General features: G+C 42.2%; 1 protein-coding gene across 2 annotated transcripts; it reads right to left on the bottom strand.

Annotated features, from left to right (window-relative positions):
• Positions 1–936: 936 nt before the first annotated feature.
• LOC124673921 (helicase-like transcription factor CHR28) lies at positions 937–8303 on the bottom strand. Of its 2 annotated transcripts, XM_047209968.1 has the most exons (13): positions 8244–8303; positions 6741–7343; positions 6440–6625; positions 6168–6337; positions 5967–6038; positions 5800–5874; positions 4733–5711; positions 3635–3765; positions 2906–3130; positions 2700–2732; positions 2099–2611; positions 1784–1993; positions 937–1361 (listed from the first exon to the last, which is right to left on the bottom strand). In XM_047209968.1, the coding sequence occupies exons 2-13, from the start codon at positions 7216–7218 to the stop codon at positions 1260–1262; spliced, it is 3174 nt and encodes a 1057-aa protein (XP_047065924.1). In that variant the 5' UTR covers positions 7219–7343; positions 8244–8303; the 3' UTR covers positions 937–1259. The 2 variants fall into 2 exon arrangements, with proteins under 2 accessions (XP_047065924.1, XP_047065925.1); XM_047209969.1 differs by lacking the exon at positions 2700–2732.
• Positions 8304–23193: the final 14890 nt, after the last annotated feature.

The raw sequence follows: 23193 nt of genomic DNA, 5'->3' as shown, positions 1-23193 counted from the left end.
GCGTCCTCGTAGGAGCCGTGGGAGCGGGAGAATATGTGGATCCAGCTCTCGCGGTAGTGCGTCGCGATGGCGGCCTCCGGGTCCTCTTTGTTTGCCGCTTCCGCCGCCGCGTCCGCCGCCGCCTCCGCGGCCTCCTACTCGCGGCGTTTCTCCACGTTCGCCTCCCGCAGCAGGCGGTCCTTCCTCGTCCACTTGTCCTCGCGGTTGCCCCTCGCGGCCTTCCACTGCCTGCGGTTCATCCTCGGTGGCTTCGCTTCCTCGGGGATCTCCGCCTCCGCCTCCATCGACGCCGGCGTCGGAGAAGAAGCGACTAGGGAGCGCGCGGCGGCGGAGTCGGAGAAGAGCACAGTAGCGAGGAAGGCCCGGGAAGGGAAGGACCGCTCATCCAACTACTTCCTACTCTTCCCTAGCCCACTAAGCATGTTAGCGGGCCAAACCAGTGGGCCGGATATCCAAGTAGCTTCGCTTCGTGTGGTATATTGCAGCCCACAAAAGAAGCTTTCGACTCTAAAAAAAAATTCAGATCCTAGAAAAAACAAGTAAATCACCATCAAAAAATGTAAATAGCTTTTGGTGTTCCCCAAAAAGAAGCATTGGTTATCACAAGCATCCCGACCAGCATTACCAGTACCACGAAAAACTGAATGACATTTCACCTTAATATCATCTCACATTTTTTCAAGCGACATTTAACCCTTAATGTCTTGCTACTGCGTGAGTTAACAGGCCAATGCTCGAGTAGTATTTAATTTCTTCTGTACCACCGACCCAGCAGCAGCAAGGATCGGTAAACTCAAGTTACCACCATTGAAGCTGCACAGTTTCTTCCTCCAGCCAAGTATGGCACAACCAAATACAACTATAATCTACACGTTCTCAGAATCAATGAAGAAAATTATGTAGCATCAAAGCAAATAAGATGATCCACCCCGCAGATAAAAACAAGCAGGCAGCCCGCAGCTGCACACAAATATATATCATCATCAAAGTTCCGACGTTTGCCTAAGGTACGCCTAAACATCATGTTCTTTCAACTAGAGAGTATGTACAAATGGGAGCATCAAAATCAAAATAATCGTGGCGCATATCAAGTGCCAAATTTTCCTTCGCTCCAGCACCTGGGCCTATGATAAGTTATCTGACCCTCCAGCGCCTGCAAAACTGGGATAAAACCTACACTACAGATGGCCAGGAAACTTGTGCAAGAAGAACTTGCATAACTAACTAGCCATGCATTCCAAGGGTAGTGTGATCAGCCCCTATACGTTGAAGAGATACCCGAGATCTTCTACGGTGAGCCGAGTTGCAATGCCACCAGATTTCTCGCCGAAAGCGGATTCCACCATCTCTCTCTTTTTCGCCTGGCAAGAGAAACATAAACACTTCGTCAAACAAACAAAAAATAACAGTGGATATATGCATACACACAAGCACAGCGCGAAAACCACACACCACTGTCTTGCTACTCCGTATTATAATTCGCTGAACAGACCTCCAACAAACAAATATTTTCAAAATAGAAAGCAAGTTCTTCTGGGATTATGTATCTGCACAGATCTTGCTACTTTGTTATATAACACTATCGATCTACACTCATCATTAATTCATCTTCATATAGAAGGGGTGCTGACACATTCTTCCCAATAAATAAGAACAGAAAACTAACTAAAAGTGAGAAGGGGCATGGTTCCTTAAACTATATATGCTATGAACTACACATGGAACCAACCATTTTCTCGAAACTGTCAATATACCAATTTAATATGTTCAGCCAAAATATTACCTGGAGGGCTAAAATGCGATCTTCCACTGTGTCATTAACAGTAAAACGAGTGACAGTCACAGGCTGGGTCTGACCAATTCTGTGAGCTCTGTCAACTGCCTGGTCCTCAGCATAAGGGTTCCACCAGGGATCAAGCATAATCACATGGCAAGCCGCAATCATGTTTAGACCAAGATTACCAGCCTTCAGGGACATGAGCATTACTCTTACCTGAAGAAAGAAAACAGTTTTTTATGACTATTTGTTGAATGGTGGAAATGAATCAGTGTCTGCATATAACGCTAAAAAGTAAGCGTAGAATGCAAGAAAAGTTACCTCTGGGTCAGTCTTAAACTCCTCCACTGCTGCTGCTCTGACATCGAGGGACATTGACCCATCAAGCCTCCGGAAGTTTATAAGATTGCTATTCAGTGAAAGCTCCAGCACGTTCAGCATACCAGTCCACTGGGAGAAGACTATTGCCTTAGAAGGAGCTACTTTGCTTGGACTTGATTCGATAGAATCACTATCAGTAAGGGCATGTGTGTTGAAGATTAAGTTAAGCGTGTCGACAGCAGCCTGGACCTTTGAGGATATGTAACTTTTTTCACAAATTGAGGACGATTCATCTGCTGCTGCTGCAGATGATTCATCTACTGCTGCAGATGCTGCAAATGACTCCAACTCATCAGAGAGACAGAGCCTCAATACTGGACGTGAAAAAACCAATTCAGCGCTTAGTTTCTGTTTGCAAACAGGGCAGACTTCTTCTTCACTTAAGCTTTCAAGTACACATTCGTAGCAGAAAATATGGCAACATGTTGTTATCACAGCATTTTCAGGTGGCTCCTGAAAAATGAGGGGAAATTAAATTAAATTATTCTACTCATTAAAATAGGTGTTGAAGAACTAGCCTCAGCTAAACAAAATCAGTAACCTTTTCTTTTGAAAACGTTTCCGCTCCCTGCTTCTGCAGAAGAAAACTCCAGAGATTAGTTAAAAACTTTATACATATAGATGTTAAGTAACTTGGTTTTCACCTAGTTTTCCACTAATGAACTAGCACCTCTTCTTAATTAACGAAAAGGCAAAGTTGTTGCCTTGGTTAAAAAAAAAGATGTTGAGTAACCATGATGCTCTTACCACGCATATGCAACAAGTTGGATTCCGTACTTCCAAATGTTCCAGCAAATTCATCACTATTTCCCTAGGAAGCTGTTTTGCCATTTCTATGGAAGCCGGGTTGGTCAAATTTGCATGATTATCATCCTTCAGAAGATAAGGGTGATTACAAGCCTGCCGAAGCCGCAGCAGCAATACAAGAATGTTTGCGTAGTTTTGTTTTATCGTCCCAGCAGCAGCAAATTTCTGTGATACAAACAGAAACATATGAGCATCACAAACATTACACAAAGAAATTTCTCGACAACTGAAGGATATTATGGGGGAAAATACTATAAATAGTATAAATTATTAAGAGCATTCCATGTTGAATTCAAGGCTGCTAAACCTGCTAGCAATAAAGTAAAACAAATATTTTGATTATGTTCATCAAAATAATAGCTAAGGTGAAGAACAATCCCTCAAGCCCAATACAGCTAAAAAAATCACCAGATCAAAAGTTTTTATCGGGTAACATAAGACAACAGGGATAACAAACAGCTTGGGAAGTATCAATAGATTATGTAATCATGCTATTTTTCTAAGGGAAATTCCTGAAAGCAACGACCAAGTTGCATGACTTGCAACTGAGCTATTCATTTGAGATTAGACAGCACACCATAATTACTAAAAGTTTAAACACAGTACCCTACTGAGTACCTAAGGATAGAAAAAAACTGAATAAAATTAAGTCTGTAATCTTGAACCTACCTTGAACTTTTGCCGAGAACCTTCTTCAAGAGCCAAATAGAAATATCGCTCCTCTTGTGTGAAATTTATTTTCTTCAGCTCAATTGTCTTTGGAGGTATTTTTATGATTGGTTCTCCATCAAGTAGTGTTTCTAAGGGAAACAGTTCAAAAGCACATCAATGACAGAAATATCAAAGCCAACGAAGAACCAAGTTACAGCCATGCATTATTAATAGCATCTTACAGAGTTAACAAAACATGATGGAACGCCTTCCAAGGGAGAAAGTACAAAATGTGAACACCATCTAAAAAATTCGGAAGGTGTCAGACTGCCTAGTATGGTTCCCCATAATTGTGAACTTATCGGGTACCCCTCCTTCAGTTTTCTAATGTACTTCATTTTCATGGCTGGTAAAATGGGAAATGTTTATGCTAATAAATATACGTATGAGAAATTGTATTATTCAGAATGATTATGATATTATAGAATATATTAGCCAGCTACACATGCATCCATAGACTATGCTTGAGTTGGTTCTGTAGGCCATTGGCGTGCGGATTTTACGCCTTTACGCATATTTCACCTTTTCTAGTTTTCTGTTCTATTTCATGGCTGGTAGCACGGGAGATATTTATGCTAATAAATACTTTGAGTACATATATGAAAATAATAAATATACATATGAGAAATTGCATTTTCAAGACAAAAATAATAAATTATGGTTGCACTGTTTTAAGATGAAGATGATAAATTAAGATTGCACCTTTTGAAACAAAAAATGCCAGTCAAATAGATATGCATAGACTATGCTGGAATTCCTTATGTAGGCAATGCTGTGCGGATTTTATGCCTTCACGACATATTGATAACAAAAAGATATAAAACTGCAAACAGGTATATGTTCCCAAAGCATTTTATTTCACCTTTTGTGCGCCGCAGCAGAAGTACATCTACATCGATATTACTACTGGTCATGGTAGTGATTAAATCATAGACTATGCTGGAATTCGTTCTGTAGGCAATGGTGTGCGGATTTTATGCCTTCACATCATATGGTTGATAACAAAAAGATATAAAACTGCAGACAGCTATATGTTCCCAAAGCATTTTATTTCACCTTTTGTGCGCCGCAGCAGAACTATCTTCAAGACAGTTTGGAGTTTCTTATATCCCTGAGTTGAACCTTTAGAAATTGGGTTCTTTATCATCGACTTGAACGATCCGTATACAGAATACGGCTCATACTTCAAAAAGCGGAAATAGCTATAGAGATCGTCGATTGTATTTTGCATAGGTGTACCCGATAAGCACCATCTTCTTTTTGCTCTCAGTCCACAACAGGCTCTAGCTGATTTAGTCTGGTGATTTTTTATTGTTTGAGCTTCATCAAGCACAACTCTAAACCATCGTACCCTGGCAAGTGGGCCAGCCTCAATGTCAGCGTCTGAACTGTTAAGTTTCTTTTTCTTATTTGCCTTTTTCTTGGTCTCTTTTGGCAGTTTCCTTTTGTTGCCAGCAGCAAAATCTGGACAAATCCCATACTTTTCACTGTTCTTTTGCTCCATATCATCATCCGAGTCTTGCTTGGGCACTTCATTGCCTACAATAGTATATGTGGTTATGACAACATCATATTTTGCCAACTCAGTTGGATCTGTAGTCCTTGAACCTCCATGATAGACCAAAACAGATAATTTGGAACTTTCAGTAGCCTTGGCAGAGATCTCACTAGCCCACTGCTTAAGAATACTAGCTGGGCAGACTACCAGTGTTCCTGCAGATGGTCTTGTAGCAGACCTCAAGGTTGATGCAGAGGATGGTAATTTCATTCCGGTCTTCTTCTTGGGCTCAACTTTAACAGCCTTGACCATTCTATTAACAGGAGCCCCTGACCGACCAGCACAGAGCTCAAGATTGGAGGAAAGCCTATCTGAGGGTTCACCCTTGATTTCCTTCTTGTTCATTATCATTGTATCATCCTCATCAAGGTCTAATGAGACAGAACTTTTACGGTCGGAATCAGCAGACATGAAGTTAGACTGCTGAGCCCTCTCCTTTTGTATAAGTGCAATAGTGGATATTGTCTTCCCAAGCCCCTACATCATGGAACATATTTGGCTCTAAGAAAGAAAAAGTGGTAAAATAACTAACAGCTAGTGAAATAAGCTAGGAAATGAAAATAACCTGATCATCCGCTAAAATTCCACCTGGACAATGTGAACTATTCTCCTTGGAGAGCATCCAAGCTAATGCTATTTTCTTTCAAACATAAGAGAAGAACATATTAGTGAACAGGATATCTCTAGTAATCACACATTGCAATGCCTGAGGTTTGGGATGATAAATTTTACCTGGTGCTTAAGGAGTGATACTGACATAACACCTTCAGGCAGATCTTCTTCCTTTGTTTCCTGGCTGATATGCTGCATAAGAAGTTTCGATTAAAGTAGTACAATACATAGTTATAAGAATCGGATCAAAGTCACCACATGCTTAATCATATTTGATCTTTGCAGTGACTTGTCTGTATCGATAAATCAAACATTATATACCTGTAGGGCTTCTTCATATATAGATCTTTCATCACGACCAGAAGGTCTACTTTCTACATTTGGATGGCTTTGTGTGCCAAATCCATTAAAACCTTCAGTACCATCAACTGAATTCATTGACGAAGGAAAGGTCGTATGTGAACTCGGTCCTTCATATTCGTAGACATCATCTGAAAGTTGCGAAAGTATCTTATTAGTCACAGTTTGCACTAGTATGAATCTTTTTGCTCTAGTACCCATATATTATAAAGAACAAGGTACATGCTACACACCGTCATCGCTATCAGTTTCGACCTTCTGGCAGCCACTAGCAAAAGGCATTGATGAAGAAAACATCCCACCTCCATTAGCAGCACTTCTTCCAAAATAATTAGGCTCATCCTTGACCCCATTGTCACTCACTGATGAATGCCTGGTTGGAAATGATTGAGGCTGAGCCGAATACATATAGATATCATCTGACAAATTCAAACAGGGAAAAAACATTAATGTTGCTAGTCATGGGCTGCGTCAGTGTCCATTTTAATCAATGTTAATTGCCAGAGTTAATCAAGAAAATAGCACTGTACTCACCATCATCATTATCAGTCAAAATCTTCAGGCTGTCACTATAGGGGGAATCATGTAGCATCACCGAGGAACTTGAGAGAGGATAGATCCTGTGTGATGAAACAGCCGGAGATCTATAAGAGGCTGAAGCGTGCGTGCTTTTTAACCAATCATCATCATCCAAACTGATTGGTTTCTTATCGTTGTTCTTGCCAAATGGAGTGTTGAATAAAGCGGATGCAGCGTGGGTGCTTTTAAACCAATCATCATCATCCAAACTGATTGGTTGCTTATCATTGTTCTTGCCAAATGGAGTGTTGAATAAAACAAGAGAACGGTCAACGCCGTCACTAGGATCATCAGAACCAATATCTTCTTTTCTGTCTAAGCCCAAAAGAGTGACGTCTGAACACGGTTTAGTATCGTCTTCACCATCTGAACACAGGTCAATAATCTCCATATTGCCGATGAACCTGTGACTAGAGTCCGTGTCATCGACCATCTTCCGCAGCAGCCAGGGCGGTTTTGTTGACTCAAGGATCTGCCTCAGATTTCGGAATAAGGCAATGCACGCCGACAAACAGTTCGCTGCGCTGCCTATGGTTGATTCTCACTGTGAAAGGTAGCCTGCGAGAAGGTAATGTACATGTGAGGATTGGGGATAACACCTGTAGCAGCAAGGAGCAAACAATATGGGCAAGATAACAGTGTGCAAGGAGCAGAAAGATAAACCTCTCCATCGATAATGATTTTCAGAAGCTACAGCCATGTGTCATGCAGTCGCTAATTCAACAGAGAACTAAAATGAAAACTTGAGTACTACCTCTGACTATTTTTAAACTTAAGCCGTCTGGGCCGGCTTTATATATAAATCCACGATCGGCAAGCATTCGATACAAATCACCCCCCTCCCCCCCCCCCCCCCCACAGACACACACACACAGGATAAGCATCTCAGGTACATATAACAAGTCCAGAATGATCGCCCAGCTCACTCAACTCAGCATAGAGCACTACCTCTGACTATACACCCTTTACTGTATAGATACAGTCCAAATTTAGACGAATCTTTGGCATCTTTTAATTCAATCAGGGAGTACTTATTACACAAAGGGCTTAGTTAAAAAAAGAAGAAGAGGATCTGCCATAGCAGGAACAGGACAGTGTCTTCACACAAGCACACTCATAAACTATTCCAGAGCCGACTAATCAAAGAATCTATAAAGCATAACGAGAACCCATTCTTGCACTACCTGATTGCATAACCCTAGTGTACTGGACTCGAGCCCATGATCACCCAGAACTCCCCGAGCTGCCTAAACGACCGAGTCCTAAATCCTAACGCCCACCTACGCAAAATCGGCCAAATCCCACAGCTTTTCACCACCGAACAATCCGATAACCCCCATACCGACCAGCTCCAACATTTCCATCCAATCCAAAGAAAATAATCTCAAAAGTACCATTCCGTTTGAATCAAGAACCGACCCAAGAAAGCGACAGGGAGAGGGGCGCCGGGTCAATTACCTCGTCCGAATCGGCGAGACCACGCGGCCGGCGGAGACCACCGGAGGCGCGGCGCGGGGCGGAGGCGGACGAAGCAGCGAGGGAGGGGAAGCTGCCAGTCGGATCGTGGGCGAGGGGATTTAGGGGCCGACGAGTTCGTGGCGGCGGGCGGGGTCTGTGGACTTATCAGGCGCTGGTCGCTATCCGTTGGGTCGCTGTCAGGTGGGGCCTACGCGCGAGGGCCCGCCTGTCGGTGGCAGCGCGCGGAGCGGGAAAGGAAACGTTCGGATCGGTTGGGGAAGGAAATTTTGGATTTTGGGAGAACGGCTTGCGCCGGAAGGAAGGGATGGCAGTGAATGCTAAATGACGTTGTACTTGCTACCGTTAGAGTTGATTTTATTTCTGTTGTGATTTGTTGCTATGTTTTCGTTTTGGAAGTTATAAACTTGTGACCATTCCTTCGGAAAGTACCAGGTGCACATGAGCACAAGTGCTCCTTGGACTTTTGGATTTTTCAAAATTTTCAAAACCTCGCTCTTTTATGTTTTCAAAAATTATGACATTAAATATGTAGATAGATTTAGACACGATGAGTGTAGTCAAAAAAGTCGTATTAAAAAATACTTTGTATTTTGGAAAATACAAAAAAGACAAATTTCTGACTATAAATAGTAGTACAATAGTACGTATATTTTGTCGGTGTACTGTCAGAAATTTGTCTTTTTTGCATCTCGAAAAATATAACGTATTTTTTGACGAGACTTTTTTGATTCCAATCCTCGTATAGACATCTATCTACATATTTAATATCATAATTCTTGAAAGCAGGGAAATATGAGAATCTGAAATTTTCAAAAATCCAAAAGTGAAGGGAGCACTGACTCCCATGTGCACAAAATCCTTGTCCCCATTCCTTACCTTATTTTGCAGAGTAGAGTAAAATTGGTCACGACTCATGTCATGTGGCGTCCGATTGTGAGGATGTGGAGGAAGTCAAAGGAGCTTACCGACGGCTAAACCGGTAACACGGTACCCACTAGGTTTACATGGATTGCATGGTGATCACTTAATTGGGGTGGCAGAGCTAGCCTGGTGTCTCACTATGTGGTGGTCGACGGGGAATGGATGATTGGGAGAAATTTGGAGGATTAGAAGGATGACTAAGATGGCGAAGGGAACTAGAGAATAGTGTTAGTGATGTGAATGGAAGATGGAGCAAAAAAGGTGGAGGAGAGAGTTGTAACAAGACAACACGGTGATTACATTGGATTACATGGGAGACACCTAAATAAGCATTAATCGTAAATATCTTTGATAGATACTTCGAAGTCGCCCATGCCTCTAGCTTCAATTTGTTGCATCTCAACTTTCCTCCAAGATTCTAGTATAATAACTCTGAGACTAAACATGCACAAACTTAAGTAACCCAAAATGTTTAAATTTTCCCAACTATGTTACAGTATTTGATAAATTTTCTAAAAAGATGTAAGAAACATAAATACAAGATATAATATAGTATGCACATTCACACATAAAACATACAAAGTATTTTGAGAATGCATGCATGACTGATATGTTTCAAAGACATACAACTCGACTCCTAGGAGCAAAAAAATACGAAAAAGTTCCGACATTTACATGTTTATGTACATTGGTTATATGCATATGTTCATAGCGAAAACACAAATATTACGACCTATGAAAGAGCTAGTGCAAAAAAAATTGCTTGTTTCAAACATTGAACTTGCCTTTTTATTGGGGAAAATGCATGTTATTTTTTCACTACAAAATAATACAAACAAGACAGACATTAACACAAACAAGTACAAAAAATCAGATTTTTATAATTTCATTGTATATTTATTTTGATTATACTGTTCACCCTAGGAGCATTTGCTCTTTAGAAGCAAAAACTCGTTGCGCATTCCTTACCTTATTTGGAACAAGACACCCAATGTTGTCAAGTGTTCATGTAATAACATGCCAGTACAACCACACATATTAATTTAAAGATTTTTAAAACCTCGATGTGCATATTTTCACTATCGTGTGTAACTGCAAAAAAATCCACATTCCACTCATTGTGTATGAATAAAAAAATATTAATTATGTTAAATTCCTTTCGATGGGTAAAAATGAAGTTTGACTATATTCTTTGGAGTTATGATATGTCGGTATTGAAAGGATATAGTCGACCTTTCTTTCCCTAAAAAATAAGTTTCACTATAACCATTCTAAACCAACATATATAACTCCAAAGGTAACATAATTAGTTTTTCTTTTATTATACAATAAAAATTATCCTAGGCTTAATGAAAGATCGAGATGTCGCCTAGAGGGGGGGTGAATAGGCAATTACAAACTCTTGCGGATTTGTCTTGTATGAATGCGGAATTAAACTATCGTTTAGTTTACAAGCACAAACCCTAAATATGCTAAGCTCAACTAAGTGTAACAATAGCAACTAGAGCTAAGCAAGATAGGCACAAGATATATGTAGCACAAGTGATAGCAAGATATATGTACTTCAAGCACGATGGCTATCACAAGGAAAGAGAGCTCGGGTATAGAAATAACCGAGGCACGCGGAGACGAGGATGTATTCCCGTGTTCCCTTGCTTTGCAACAAGGTACGTCACGTTTGGAGGAGTGGAGGTCCCACGAAGGATTCCCCGCGCCACGAAGGCTCACCCTATTCTCCGAACCACACCCACGAAGGATAATGGCCCTTTCCTTATGGTTAGCTTTTCCTCCGCTCCGGAGATGGCAAGCTCCACAACCACTTCACAAGCTCCACGAAGGAGAAGCCCGGGCCTCTTCACAATCTTCTTGAAGAGATCACCGGAGCACCAACCGCCAAGCCAACTAGGAGGTTTCCCTCCAAGAGTAACAAGCTCACGGTCTCTCACTCGAACTAATCGTGGTGGAGAGCTCAACACTATGCAATGATGCAAAGCAAGAACACCGGAGGTGTTCAAGTCCTTCACACTCAAATCCCACCAAAGCAACGAATGCTAGGATGAGATTGGAGAGGAAGAACAAGGGGGAAAGTCAACTAAAGACTCCAAGATCTAGATCCCAAGAGATTCCCTCACTTAGAGAAGAATTGGTTTGGTGGAAGTGTAGATCTAGATCTCCTCTCTCAAATCCTCAAATATGAGCAAGAATCATGGGGGGAACAAGAGAGAGAGCAACTTCTTCAAATGCAACAATGGAGGTGAGAGAATGGGAAGAAGTAGTTGTCTCAAGGTAGGAGAAAGGTATTTATAGCAAGGGAGAAAGAAATAACCGTTGGGGGGGAAAAGACAAAGAAATAGGCGAGAAAAACGGGCCGAGAAAAGTCCCCGACCGGCGGCCCAGCCGGTTGACCGGAGCCGTGGCCGGCCAGGCCGGTCGGGGTCCGGCCCAGCCGGACCGACGAGCTGGGCGAGGCGCGCGCCGCGCCGGGCGGCGGAAAGGCCCCAGGCCGCGCGGGGAGCGGCCCAAGCTGCTCGGGCGGCGGCGGCCCAAGCCGCGTGAGCGCCGGCGGCCCAGGCGGCGGCCGGCGGCGCGTATTGCTGGCCGCGCGGGGCGCGACGAGGGTGCAGGCCGGGTGGGCCGCCGGTCCGAGAAGCGGCCCGGTCAAGTTCCGGTTGGACCGGACTGGGAGCTGGGCTGCCCGGCGCTCGGGCCGGTTGACCGGTCGGAGACCGGGGCTGTCCCGGGTGGGCCGGTGTGTGGCCCGGTCGACCGGTCGGAGACCGGGCAGCCGTCCCCCTTTTTTTCTTTTCTTTACCTTTTCTTTAATAACTATTGCTCCCGAACTCCGATTAACATGAAACCAATTTTGTTTGGAAGATAACAACGAATGCTACCTAATAGAAAGTGAAAACCCAAGAATCTGTAGGAGGGATTTTATCATGAATATAAAAGGTAGAACCTTATATCATGAATAACCTGTAAAATCACCCAACCTCGAAAACGCAATAGAAGATGCATGCGGACTCCGTTTTCGATGAACTTGGGCTTGTTGTAAAGCTAGCAACAAGCTCAAGAACCTCACACGGAGAAACACCAAGAAGCAATAAGGATATGCAAAGTATGCAAAGGGTTGAGCTCCCTAAGACGATGTGATCAAGTTACCCAACCGAAAGCCCCTCTTGATAGTGCGGCTATCTATCCTATAATCCGGTCTCCCAACATCCACCTTGAGACCGGTAAAAGAAAAACCTAGCAAGGCCATACCTTTGCCTTGCGCATCCCGCTTGATCTTGATGATAACTCTTCAAGCTCTACACAAGCCGGAATGCCTCACTTGATCAATGTTGCTTCGTGAAGACTCACAAATACTCCCCCATACACTATGATGGGAAAGCTCCATTGATGCACATCTTCACATGTCCATTATCACCAAAATGGACTGGCAAGCTTCAAACATGTGATCCACTTGAGATGCTCATCTTGAACTTGCCCAACTCAATCCTTGTATCTTCTCATACTCACATAAGATAGAGCATGGCTAATATTGAGTTCCACATAAGAACTCCATCTTCATTTCTTCTTCTTGATCATATCACATATGTATCTTCATAACCGATGATCTTGATGCCAATACCCAAGGTATACCTTTATCTTCATGGCATCCATACTTGAATCCAACACATGGAATACAAGTAGTACCTATGGAATATTCCTTCATATAAACTCAATGAAAACATTAGTCCATAGGGGTTGTCATTAATTACCAAAACCACACATAGGGGCAATGTACCCTTACAATCTCCCCCATTTTGGTAATTGATGACAACCACAATAAGAGGGTTTATATAATGAATATTAATGACAAGTACGCAACTTATCCGAGAATAAGTTGTATACAAGAGGTCGTATTTGATATGGTCAAGTAACACAAAGCTACTAGCCCATATCAAAACCGGCTCTACTCACACAATTACAACAATTGCAATGGATGTGAGTAGAACCAATATATATAGAGAAAACTCCCCCACAATGTATGCACGTGTGATGAACATGAATTCATTGCATACATTGTCAAGATTAACCTTTGGGATAGTTTCCACTATATATATACAACCATGCAAGACATATAAATATGGAATGCATGAGAGGCAAAACACTTAAGCACAAACCAAGCTTAAGTATAAAACCATTCCCTTAAACCCTCTAAACTTCTCCCCATTGGCATCGATTGTCAAAATGGGTGAAAAATTTAGAAGACCAATATAATGTGAGTTCCTCCCCAAAGTGTGCACTTCTCATAATTTGAGTGGAATCAAGTGCACATATCCAATGATGAATACTTGAAGGAAGTCAAACTATATTGAGGATCAAAGATTGCATAAAGATAACATGGTGAAGTGAGCTTCAACAAATAAAGCAAGCAATCAACGATCCAATTGGACAAACAAAGATATCATGATAAGAAAGATATGGTGCTCTAAATAAAATAAGAAAGCTCCCCAAGGTTCATGCACAATTTATAATGTTTGCATTTGAATACAATATGCACAAACATGGAATCCTCACTCCCTATATATCATTTAGAACGCAACTAGGATAAAGAGAATATGCTTATCAAGAACAACTTTAGTCCAACAATTACGAGATATGAGTGCATGAAGAAAAACAAGTAAACCAAGCACTCATAAATCTTCTTTACCAACATCACTAAAAACAAAAGGGTAAAAGATGGTTGGCAAAGAACAAGGATATCAAGATGATGGATTAACGCTCTCATGTATATAAGTTTCTAAAGTGGACATAGTGATCCATAAAGAAACATGCACACACAAGAAGTTAACAAAATAGATAAGATATGATATCCAAGATGAAGTCATAAAATATACCAAGGATGTTTGCTTAAAAAGCATATATAGCCTATGGCTCCAACTTTCACTTATGGTATATGAATGAGCTTCAACCAAGTTAAATCTCAAAAACATCACAACTAACAATAAGGGAAGTAAAGCTAGTTGGAGTGTTTTGAGAAAGGCAACAAGTATCATAAATATGGATTTATTTCGCAATTTCATCAATATTGCACATAAGAGCTCTTTGAGGAATTGATATGCAATAAATTGCTAGAGGGCATATTTGAGATAGGTGAATCATAAACATGATATATATATATATATATTCCTATCATATGCATCTTCTCAAATTACTCAAATGTACAATAAGAAGTTTTCTTCAAAAGGATTTTTCAAGAATCGCAATATTTTCGAAATAAAGAATTTCATGCCAAGATGCAACCTACAAGAGGTTGGATGCTATATGAGTATGCATGAAAAAGATACTTGTTACCGAGATACCAATGGCATGATGTGGTAGATAATAGTTCATCGATCATCCTAGCTTGACTCCAATTTTCATATGGTGACAACACCTTCCTTATAGATGAGACAAGCCTCCATTGCATCTCAAATGTACCTAAAACAAAATTCAAGTACATCTTGGTCCCCAAACTTATTGGGTCCAACATGGTTAGACTAACCACAATATATAGGACACACTCCATATAAACATGTGCATATTTAGATGAAGTTTGAATTTCATGCACATCTTAGCCATTTAGGATTTGATGGAGTATATCCTACATAATGGATCGAAAGAAAGCAAGCATGCTACAAGTATAAACAAATTACATATAAGCATGCACCAAAACTTTTAAAGATCCAAGAAAGATATACTTTGGACAAAACACCAAAGGAATTAAATAAGGCATATAGGTGTCACAAAACAAATTTGTTGTCCAAATTATATCTAAGAAGCAAATCACAAAAGATTTGTTCAACAAAGTTCAACAAGTGAACTAAGAAGAAACCATTGAGCATAGAGGATGAAATAAAGCAAACATGCTCAAAGATTTATCTCATTCAAGCTAATAGAATATGTAAGAAGGAATGAGATAGCAAACTCCCCAAAAGAGCAAGGTTCAAACAAAATAAACCAAACCCTATACACTTTTCACAATGGCACAATGTACCGTAAGGAAAAAGGTTTGTCTTCCAAAACAAACACTTGATATGAATCAAGAGAATTTATCAAAAGATTTTTCAAAGGGACAAGGAAGACACATGGGAGCAACAAAGATTTGTTGGAAGTAAAATAAGACAATAAGAAGCAATCCAAGGTGAAGATGATCCATGAATTCAACCACATACAAGGTTATCAATTGTCAAAGACAATGAGTATATTGGACATAATTTCCGGTGGTGAATTGACAATGATAGTAAGGATCAACTTCACAAATAAAGGCATAGGATAAGTATATATATAATTAAGCACTATGCACGGATGAAGATTCTTGATAACTTCAACTAGTCACACAATCACGCACGGCAATGATTAGAATAACTTGAGGCAAACGGTGTCCCAAATAAGATATAGAGATATGTATTTGAGGAAAAACCGCACCAAGAATTTCTTATTCAAACAAGAACCCACAAGATGAGTAATAAAAGATTTTTATTAGGAATGGAGCTTGTTTGAGCAAACATGCCACCTAGGAACAAGATAATTAAGAGCATCAACTCTAAGTGGCATAACCTCATATGTTCACATTTTCTAGGCTTGTGATATGTACAAAACATATTACTCCCCCATGATGTGATAAAACATTTCTTCTAAACAAGAGGCAACTAAAATTCAACTAGAGATGATTAATGGATATTTAGAATTTGAATTTCTCATGAGTATGGCACACCACATAGTGACTAGATAATCTTGCAATATCAATACTAAGTGGTGGTACCCATGTACACACATTTTAAAGAAAGAGAGATGCACAAAGCATATCACTCCCCCAAAATGGGATGTTCCATTAATCACTTCAAAGAGAGCCAAATAAGATATCATCAAAATGCATTAGGCTCAAAACAATACACAAGTATATGGTGAGTCAAACAAACATACTTGAACACACAAGATAAGCAAGTAAGACACAACACATACATACACATATTTGGTACAAAACCAAACATGCAAAAGGGCAAGTAACTTACAATAAACATGAAGAGTTGAAGTATGAGTTACCGCAAGAAGGAACATTGGATATAAGATATAGATGATAATCCATACGACTTGGCTTGGTAAAAAATATAATATATGAAGATCCCTTAATTCTTCATGAAGTAGCCAAGTCTCTAATGCCCTCCATTTGTACCTATTGATCAAGTTTGAGATTGTTGGTCCCCAACCAAGTTGGGTCCTAAGAGATTAGTCACAATAGGCTTGGCAACCCAAATGGTTCTTTTCTTGAAACCACTTTGAGTTCCAACAAACTTGGCAAACACATTGCCATCCTTATCCTTCCCTAGAGAATAATCATCATCAACAATTATAGGGTTAGATAAGGTACCACTTAAGCAAGAAGAAGCAAAGTGCCCCTTCTCACGGCATAAGTAGCAAATGTTCCCCTTTCTCTTCTTTGTTGATTTCTTCTCTTGGGGAACATTATCTTGATTCTTCTTGGGAAGTGGCCTATCTTCACCTTGAGGTCGAGCATGAGCTTGACCTTGACCTTGTGGCTGTTTCCCTTGTTGTTTCTCACTCAAGTGCTTCTTCTTCTTCAATGGGCATGATCTAACATGATGCCCTTCAACCTTGCACTTGAAGCAAACCAACTTGGCCGGATCCTTGACTTTGTCTTGGCCCTTCTTGTTGCTCTTGCTATTGGACTTGTTCTTGTTATTGGAGTTGAATCCAAGTCCACTCTTGTCATTGGGGGATTGTTGCACACTTAGCATCTTGTCAAGTGCGGATTTCCCTTCATGACGCTTTTCCAAGTCTTTCTTCAAAGAAAGGACTTGAGCCTCGAGCTCTTTTATTTCCTCTACATGGTTAGTAGAAATACAAGTACTAGAGGAAGTAGAAGCTTCATTGTTAGAGCAACAAGGCAAATCAAGTAATCCAACACAAGGTGTATCACTAGTTTGACTAGATGGATTACAAGGACTAGCACATGGCAATATAACATTTTGGGTAGAGATTGTGCTAATGTCCACATGAGGCTCACAAGATGTTACCTTAGTGATACTAGCCTCATGAGCTAACTTTAGCTCATCGTAGGAAGTTAGAAGATCCTCAAGAGAGTGTGAGAGCGTTTTATTGTTTTCTTCCAATTCCCTACAATTGCTAGTTAGAAACTCAAGTTGAGCCCTTAACTCAACATTCTCCTTTAAGATAGATGCTTCACAAGAAGTAGAGTTAGTAGCACAAGCATCAACAATAGTTTTCTCATTTTTATGCATATAGGATTCAATTTTTTGTGTAAGCATGAAATTAGTATGCTTCTCATCTTTTAGCTCATGCTTGAGGAGAGTGAATCTCATTTCCCCATTTTCAATATGGGACTCCAAATCCACTATGGTTTCCCTATATTTATTCAAGGTATCCATAGAGTGTTCGAGATAAGCACGAGCTTCTTTATTACCACGAAGAGAAGCATATACCATTGCCATATCATGCACCAAGGTATTATGTTCTTCATCATTATCATCATCATCACTCTCATCATTAGAGGATGTGTTAGGAGTCAAAGTAGGAGATACCTTTGATCCATTTGCCATAAGGCACATGTGTATACCGGAGGATGAAGATGAAGGTATTCTTGAATCCTCATTTGAAATCATGTCTTGATCCATAGAGTGTTCGGTTTCCTCTACATTGTTAGTCAACAAGCAACTAGAGGAAATAGAAGCATTTTGATTATGGGAGCAAGACAAGGCAAGCATATCCTCATGAGATCTATGTAAGCAATTTACACATGATATGCAAGAACTATCAACACAAGCATGTAGATTATTTTCAATGCAAGATGTGTTTAAGTCCAAAGAGGAACCATTGCAATGAGATAGAGATGAAGAGTCATCACTAATGAGCACAATATCAACATAGCAATTTCCCTCACCACTCACCATATCATTACCTTGTGTCTTGCAACACGTTGGTGAAGTGGAAGAAGATGATATATCATCACGACCGGAGGTGGAAGCAACTTGGAGCTCTTCATGATGTGAAGGGAAAGAGAGCTCCTCGGAGTCACCACCGACCAATTGAGAAGTGGATCCACCAAACATTTCCTTAAGCTTGATCCACATCTCATGAGACGATTTTCGCTTTATATATATCAAGAACCTACGAAAATCGGGTCTCAAAGAGAATAAAAGCTCATTAGATACTTGAGCTTCAAGATGTAAGTTTTTCTCATCCTCTAAAGATAGATTTTGAGAATCCATCGGAGGAGAAAAACCTACATCTAGAAATTGCTCAATGTTTGGACACAAGGTCCGAAGTTTACAAAGCAAGCAATTTCGCCACAAATGATAATTTGTGCCAACAAAGATAATTGTGTCATTGTGCACTAAATTACTAGCCGACATCTTTACTCTCAAGGCGGTGAAGCCTAAAACAAGGAGAGACCTTGCTCGATACCAATTGAAAGATCGAGATGTCGCCTAGAGGGGGGGTGAATAGGCAATTACAAACTCTTGCGGATTTGTCTTGTATGAATGCGGAATTAAACTATCGTTTAGTTTACAAGCACAAACCCTAAATATGCTAAGCTCAACTAAGTGTAACAATAGCAACTAGAGCTAAGCAAGATAGGCACAAGATATATGTAGCACAAGTGATAGCAAGATATATGTACTTCAAGCACGATGGCTATCACAAGGAAAGAGAGCTCGGGTATAGAAATAACCGAGGCACGCGGGAGACGAGGATGTATTCCCGTGTTCCCTTGCTTTGCAACAAGGTACGTCACGTTTGGAGGAGTGGAGGTCCCACGAAGGATTCCCCGCGCCACGAAGGCTCACCCTATTCTCCGAACCACACCCACGAAGGATAATGGCCCTTTCCTTATGGTTAGCTTTTCCTCCGCTCCGGAGATGGCAAGCTCCACAACCACTTCACAAGCTCCACGAAGGAGAAGCCCGGGCCTCTTCACAATCTTCTTGAAGAGATCACCGGAGCACCAACCGCCAAGCCAACTAGGAGGTTTCCCTCCAAGAGTAACAAGCTCACGGTCTCTCACTCGAACTAATCGTGGTGGAGAGCTCAACACTATGCAATGATGCAAAGCAAGAACACCGGAGGTGTTCAAGTCCTTCACACTCAAATCCCACCAAAGCAACGAATGCTAGGATGAGATTGGAGAGGAAGAACAAGGGGGAAAGTCAACTAAAGACTCCAAGATCTAGATCCCAAGAGATTCCCTCACTTAGAGAAGAATTGGTTTGGTGGAAGTGTAGATCTAGATCTCCTCTCTCAAATCCTCAAATATGAGCAAGAATCATGGGGGGAACAAGAGAGAGAGCAACTTCTTCAAATGCAACAATGGAGGTGAGAGAATGGGAAGAAGTAGTTGTCTCAAGGTAGGAGAAAGGTATTTATAGCAAGGGAGAAAGAAATAACCGTTGGGGGGGAAAAGACAAAGAAATAGGCAGAAAAACGGGCCGAGAAAAAGTCCCCGACCGGCGGCCCGGCCGGTTGGCCGGAGCCGTGGCCGGCCGAGCCGGTCGGGGTCCGGCCCAGCCGGACCAGCGGCCGTGGCGAGCGCGCGCCGCGCCGGGCGGCGGAAGGCCCCGAGGCCGCGCGGGGAGCGGCCCAAGCTGCTCGGGCGGCGGCGGCCCAAGCCGCGTGAGCGCCGGCGGCCCGGCCAGCGCCGGGCGGCGCGTATTGCCGGCCGCGCGGGGCGCGACGGGGGTGCGGGCCGGGTGGGCCGCCGGTCCGAGAAGCGGCCCGGTCAAGTTTCCGGTTGGACCGGACCGGGAGCTGGGCTGCCCGGCGCTCGGGCCGGTTGACCGGTCGGAGACCGGGGCTGTCCCGGGTGGGCCGGTGTGTGGCCCGGTCGACCGGTCGGAGACCGGGCAGCCGTCCCCTTTTTTTCTTTTCTTTACCTTTTCTTTAATAACTATTGCTCCCGAACTCCGATTAACATGAAACCAATTTTGTTTGGAAGATAACAACGAATGCTACCTAATAGAAAGTGAAAACCCAAGAATCTGTAGGAGGGGATTTTATCATGAATATAAAAGGTAGAACCTTATATCATGAATAACCTGTAAAATCACCCAACCTCGAAAACGCAATAGAAGATGCATGCGGACTCCGTTTTCGATGAACTTGGGCTTGTTGTAAAGCTAGCAACAAGCTCAAGAACCTCACACGGAGAAACACCAAGAAGCAATAAGGATATGCAAAGTATGCAAAGGGTTGAGCTCCCTAAGACGATGTGATCAAGTTACCCAACCGAAAGCCCCTCTTGATAGTGCGGCTATCTATCCTATAATCCGGTCTCCCAACATCCACCTTGAGACCGGTAAAAGGAAAAAACCTAGCAAGGCCATACCTTTGCCTTGCGCATCCCGCTTGATCTTGATGATAACTCTTCAAGCTCTACACAAGCCGGAATGCCTCACTTGATCAATGTTGCTTCGTGAAGACTCACAAATACTCCCCCATACACTATGATGGGAAAGCTCCATTGATGCACATCTTCACATGTCCATTATCACCAAAATGGACTGGCAAGCTTCAAACATGTGATCCACTTGAGATGCTCATCTTGAACTTGCCCAACTCAATCCTTGTATCTTCTCATACTCACATAAGATAGAGCATGGCTAATATTGAGTTCCACATAAGAACTCCATCTTCATTTCTTCTTCTTGATCATATCACATATGTATCTTCATAACCGATGATCTTGATGCCAATACCCAAGGTATACCTTTATCTTCATGGCATCCATACTTGAATCCAACACATGGAATACAAGTAGTACCTATGGAATATTCCTTCATATAAACTCAATGAAAACATTAGTCCATAGGGGTTGTCATTAATTACCAAAACCACACATAGGGGCAATGTACCCTTACACTTAAAATATAAGTCGCCCTTAAAATACGCTCGTCAACAACTTATAACTTTAAAATTCATTGGTCAAACTCACATGCGATATTTATATTGATAATATGTCTATAAAATTTATATAAATATATTAAAAATGAAAGAGATTTACAAGACAAATGCAGCAATGTCATCTACACATTCTAAAGCCATATAATTTTGTATATATTAGTGATCAAAGTTATGCATCAAAAACCATGTGAAAAATATGCTTTATATTTTAAGATGGCGGGAGTAATTATGTATCACATTTTTTTGCGAATAGAACCCTAGAGTTAAGAGAAACATCGAACAGTACAAAACACCTCAACAAAAACAAAAATTACAACGAAATTCTTGAGATGCCCTTCATCTTCAACCTCCAGACTGTGTCGACGGCGCGCCGCTGCTCCTCCCTGAGACGACCTGACGTTGTTGGTTGCGGACAGGAAGTCGCCGAACGGGTCAAGAAGACCACATCCGTCCCGGAGACGAAGAAGAAGGACTAACCGCCGATGAAGCTCCATGAAGATACGGAAATCTCCTGAGCCAGAAGAAATCCTCGAGAACCACACCACTCCCACAAGATTCTCGACATCGCCGTCGAGATGGAGCTGAAGCCGGAGAGACTTTACTGGAAAAGACGCCGCCGCCACCACCTGAGCGCCGCCCTACCAAACTAAAACCCTAAAAACTAGGTAAATAGAGCCCTCCCGCCGACGGGGGCCAAAATCCACCCCGCCTCCATGGCCCGAAGGCCACATAAGCGAGGCAGAACGGCGGTGCGGGAGGCGGCTGGGAGACCTAGAGATCGTCTCAACGCGGGCGTAGTCGTTCGCGTGGCACAGTACCAAGGCATGTCTCCAGGAGCGCAAATTCATTTCCGTTCTTTGCTTTTTAATTACTTATCACATTGATATCTTATTTGTGAGCCCATTCATTTCACCCTGCTAATATTAATTACCAACACCCTCAAGTGAAAACTCGCATGTAAGTGTCCTAGTAAAGAAGTACTCCCTCTCTCACAGTTTATATTAGGCGTGCGCGTACTTCTAAGTCGCAAATTTGATCAAATTAGCATTAGTTATATGTTATAAAAATTATATCGTTACAAAATTTAAATGTCCTATTTTCTAATGATATAATTTTTAAATTATATAGGTTAAATTGACGACCTAAGGATAAGGGGAAGACTAGTAAACTGAGACGGGGGAGTAGTAAACATATATGTGCACTAAATCAAACTCAATTCTATACCTAATAATAAAGGAGCTAAGGTTTCTGCCAAAATTTTCGTCCAACATTTTTTCGGACGATTTTGCCCTCCCACCAATCCGCATAATACAGTCAATTGCCACCGTACCAGTTCAGTCTTATTTTTCCTCCTCCCCACCAAGAGCGTCCAGATTTGTTCCTCTCCCGGCGGCCGCCGCCGACGCCTCCGCGCTCCACCCGCATCTCGCTAAGGTCTAGGACTTCCCGGCCTCAAAGAATCCAAGGAAACGCCCCAGGCCATGACCAAGGACGAGGCCAACACACGCCTTGAGGAGGCCACCAATGAGAACAGGCAAAACAACCGGCTCCGCATCGCCCCCCTCGGTCCTACGGTGCGCCGCGCCGCCCCACCCTCCTCCAGACTGGGGCTGGTGCAGCGACGTGTGGCTGCAGGAGGGCAGCTCGCGGGCATGGAGAGAAGAAGCGTTGGCGGCCGTTTTCTTGCGGAATCTGGCGGCCGTTTCTCGTCGCCAGCGTTGGTCGTACGGAGGCGGCAGCAGGCTGGGCGGTTGACCACAGGGACGGGACTGAGACGGGCTATTTGCGCCAGGGAACGAGATGAGCTATTCGCGTCAGGGGAATTTCTCGATCGAGAGATGCAACATCGATTGGGATTTGGGGATTTAGCTGATTGCCTCTCGTGTGGAAAAGGAGATGACGACCAGCGATTGCTGCAGAAAAAAACCACTGGGCGGCTCCAATGTTTCTTAGATGCTCTGTAATTCAGTCGCAAAAGTATCACGATCTCGGCCACGAACTGGTACGTAATTACCAGTTATTTCCTCTGGCCGGCCACGCATTT

This window comes from Lolium rigidum, chromosome 7 (assembly GCF_022539505.1).
Source record: "Lolium rigidum isolate FL_2022 chromosome 7, APGP_CSIRO_Lrig_0.1, whole genome shotgun sequence".
Classification (NCBI taxonomy): domain Eukaryota; kingdom Viridiplantae; phylum Streptophyta; class Magnoliopsida; order Poales; family Poaceae; genus Lolium; species Lolium rigidum.
Note: the sequence above shows the minus strand (reverse complement) of the source record. Positions and strands in the feature narration are given on the sequence as shown.

Bases quoted from the DNA above. Each gene is read 5' to 3' on its own strand.
- LOC124673921 (XM_047209968.1), bottom strand. From the start codon at position 7,218: ATGGTCGATGACACGGACTCTAGTCACAGGTTCATCGGCAATATGGAG. The intron at 5,875-5,966 runs GTAAAATTTATC...TATGTTTGAAAG, and splicing joins TATCACTCCTTAAGCACCAG to AAAATAGCATTAGCTTGGAT. The intron at 1,994-2,098 runs GTAACTTTTCTT...TTCTTTCTTCAG, and splicing joins AGTTTAAGACTGACCCAGAG to GTAAGAGTAATGCTCATGTC.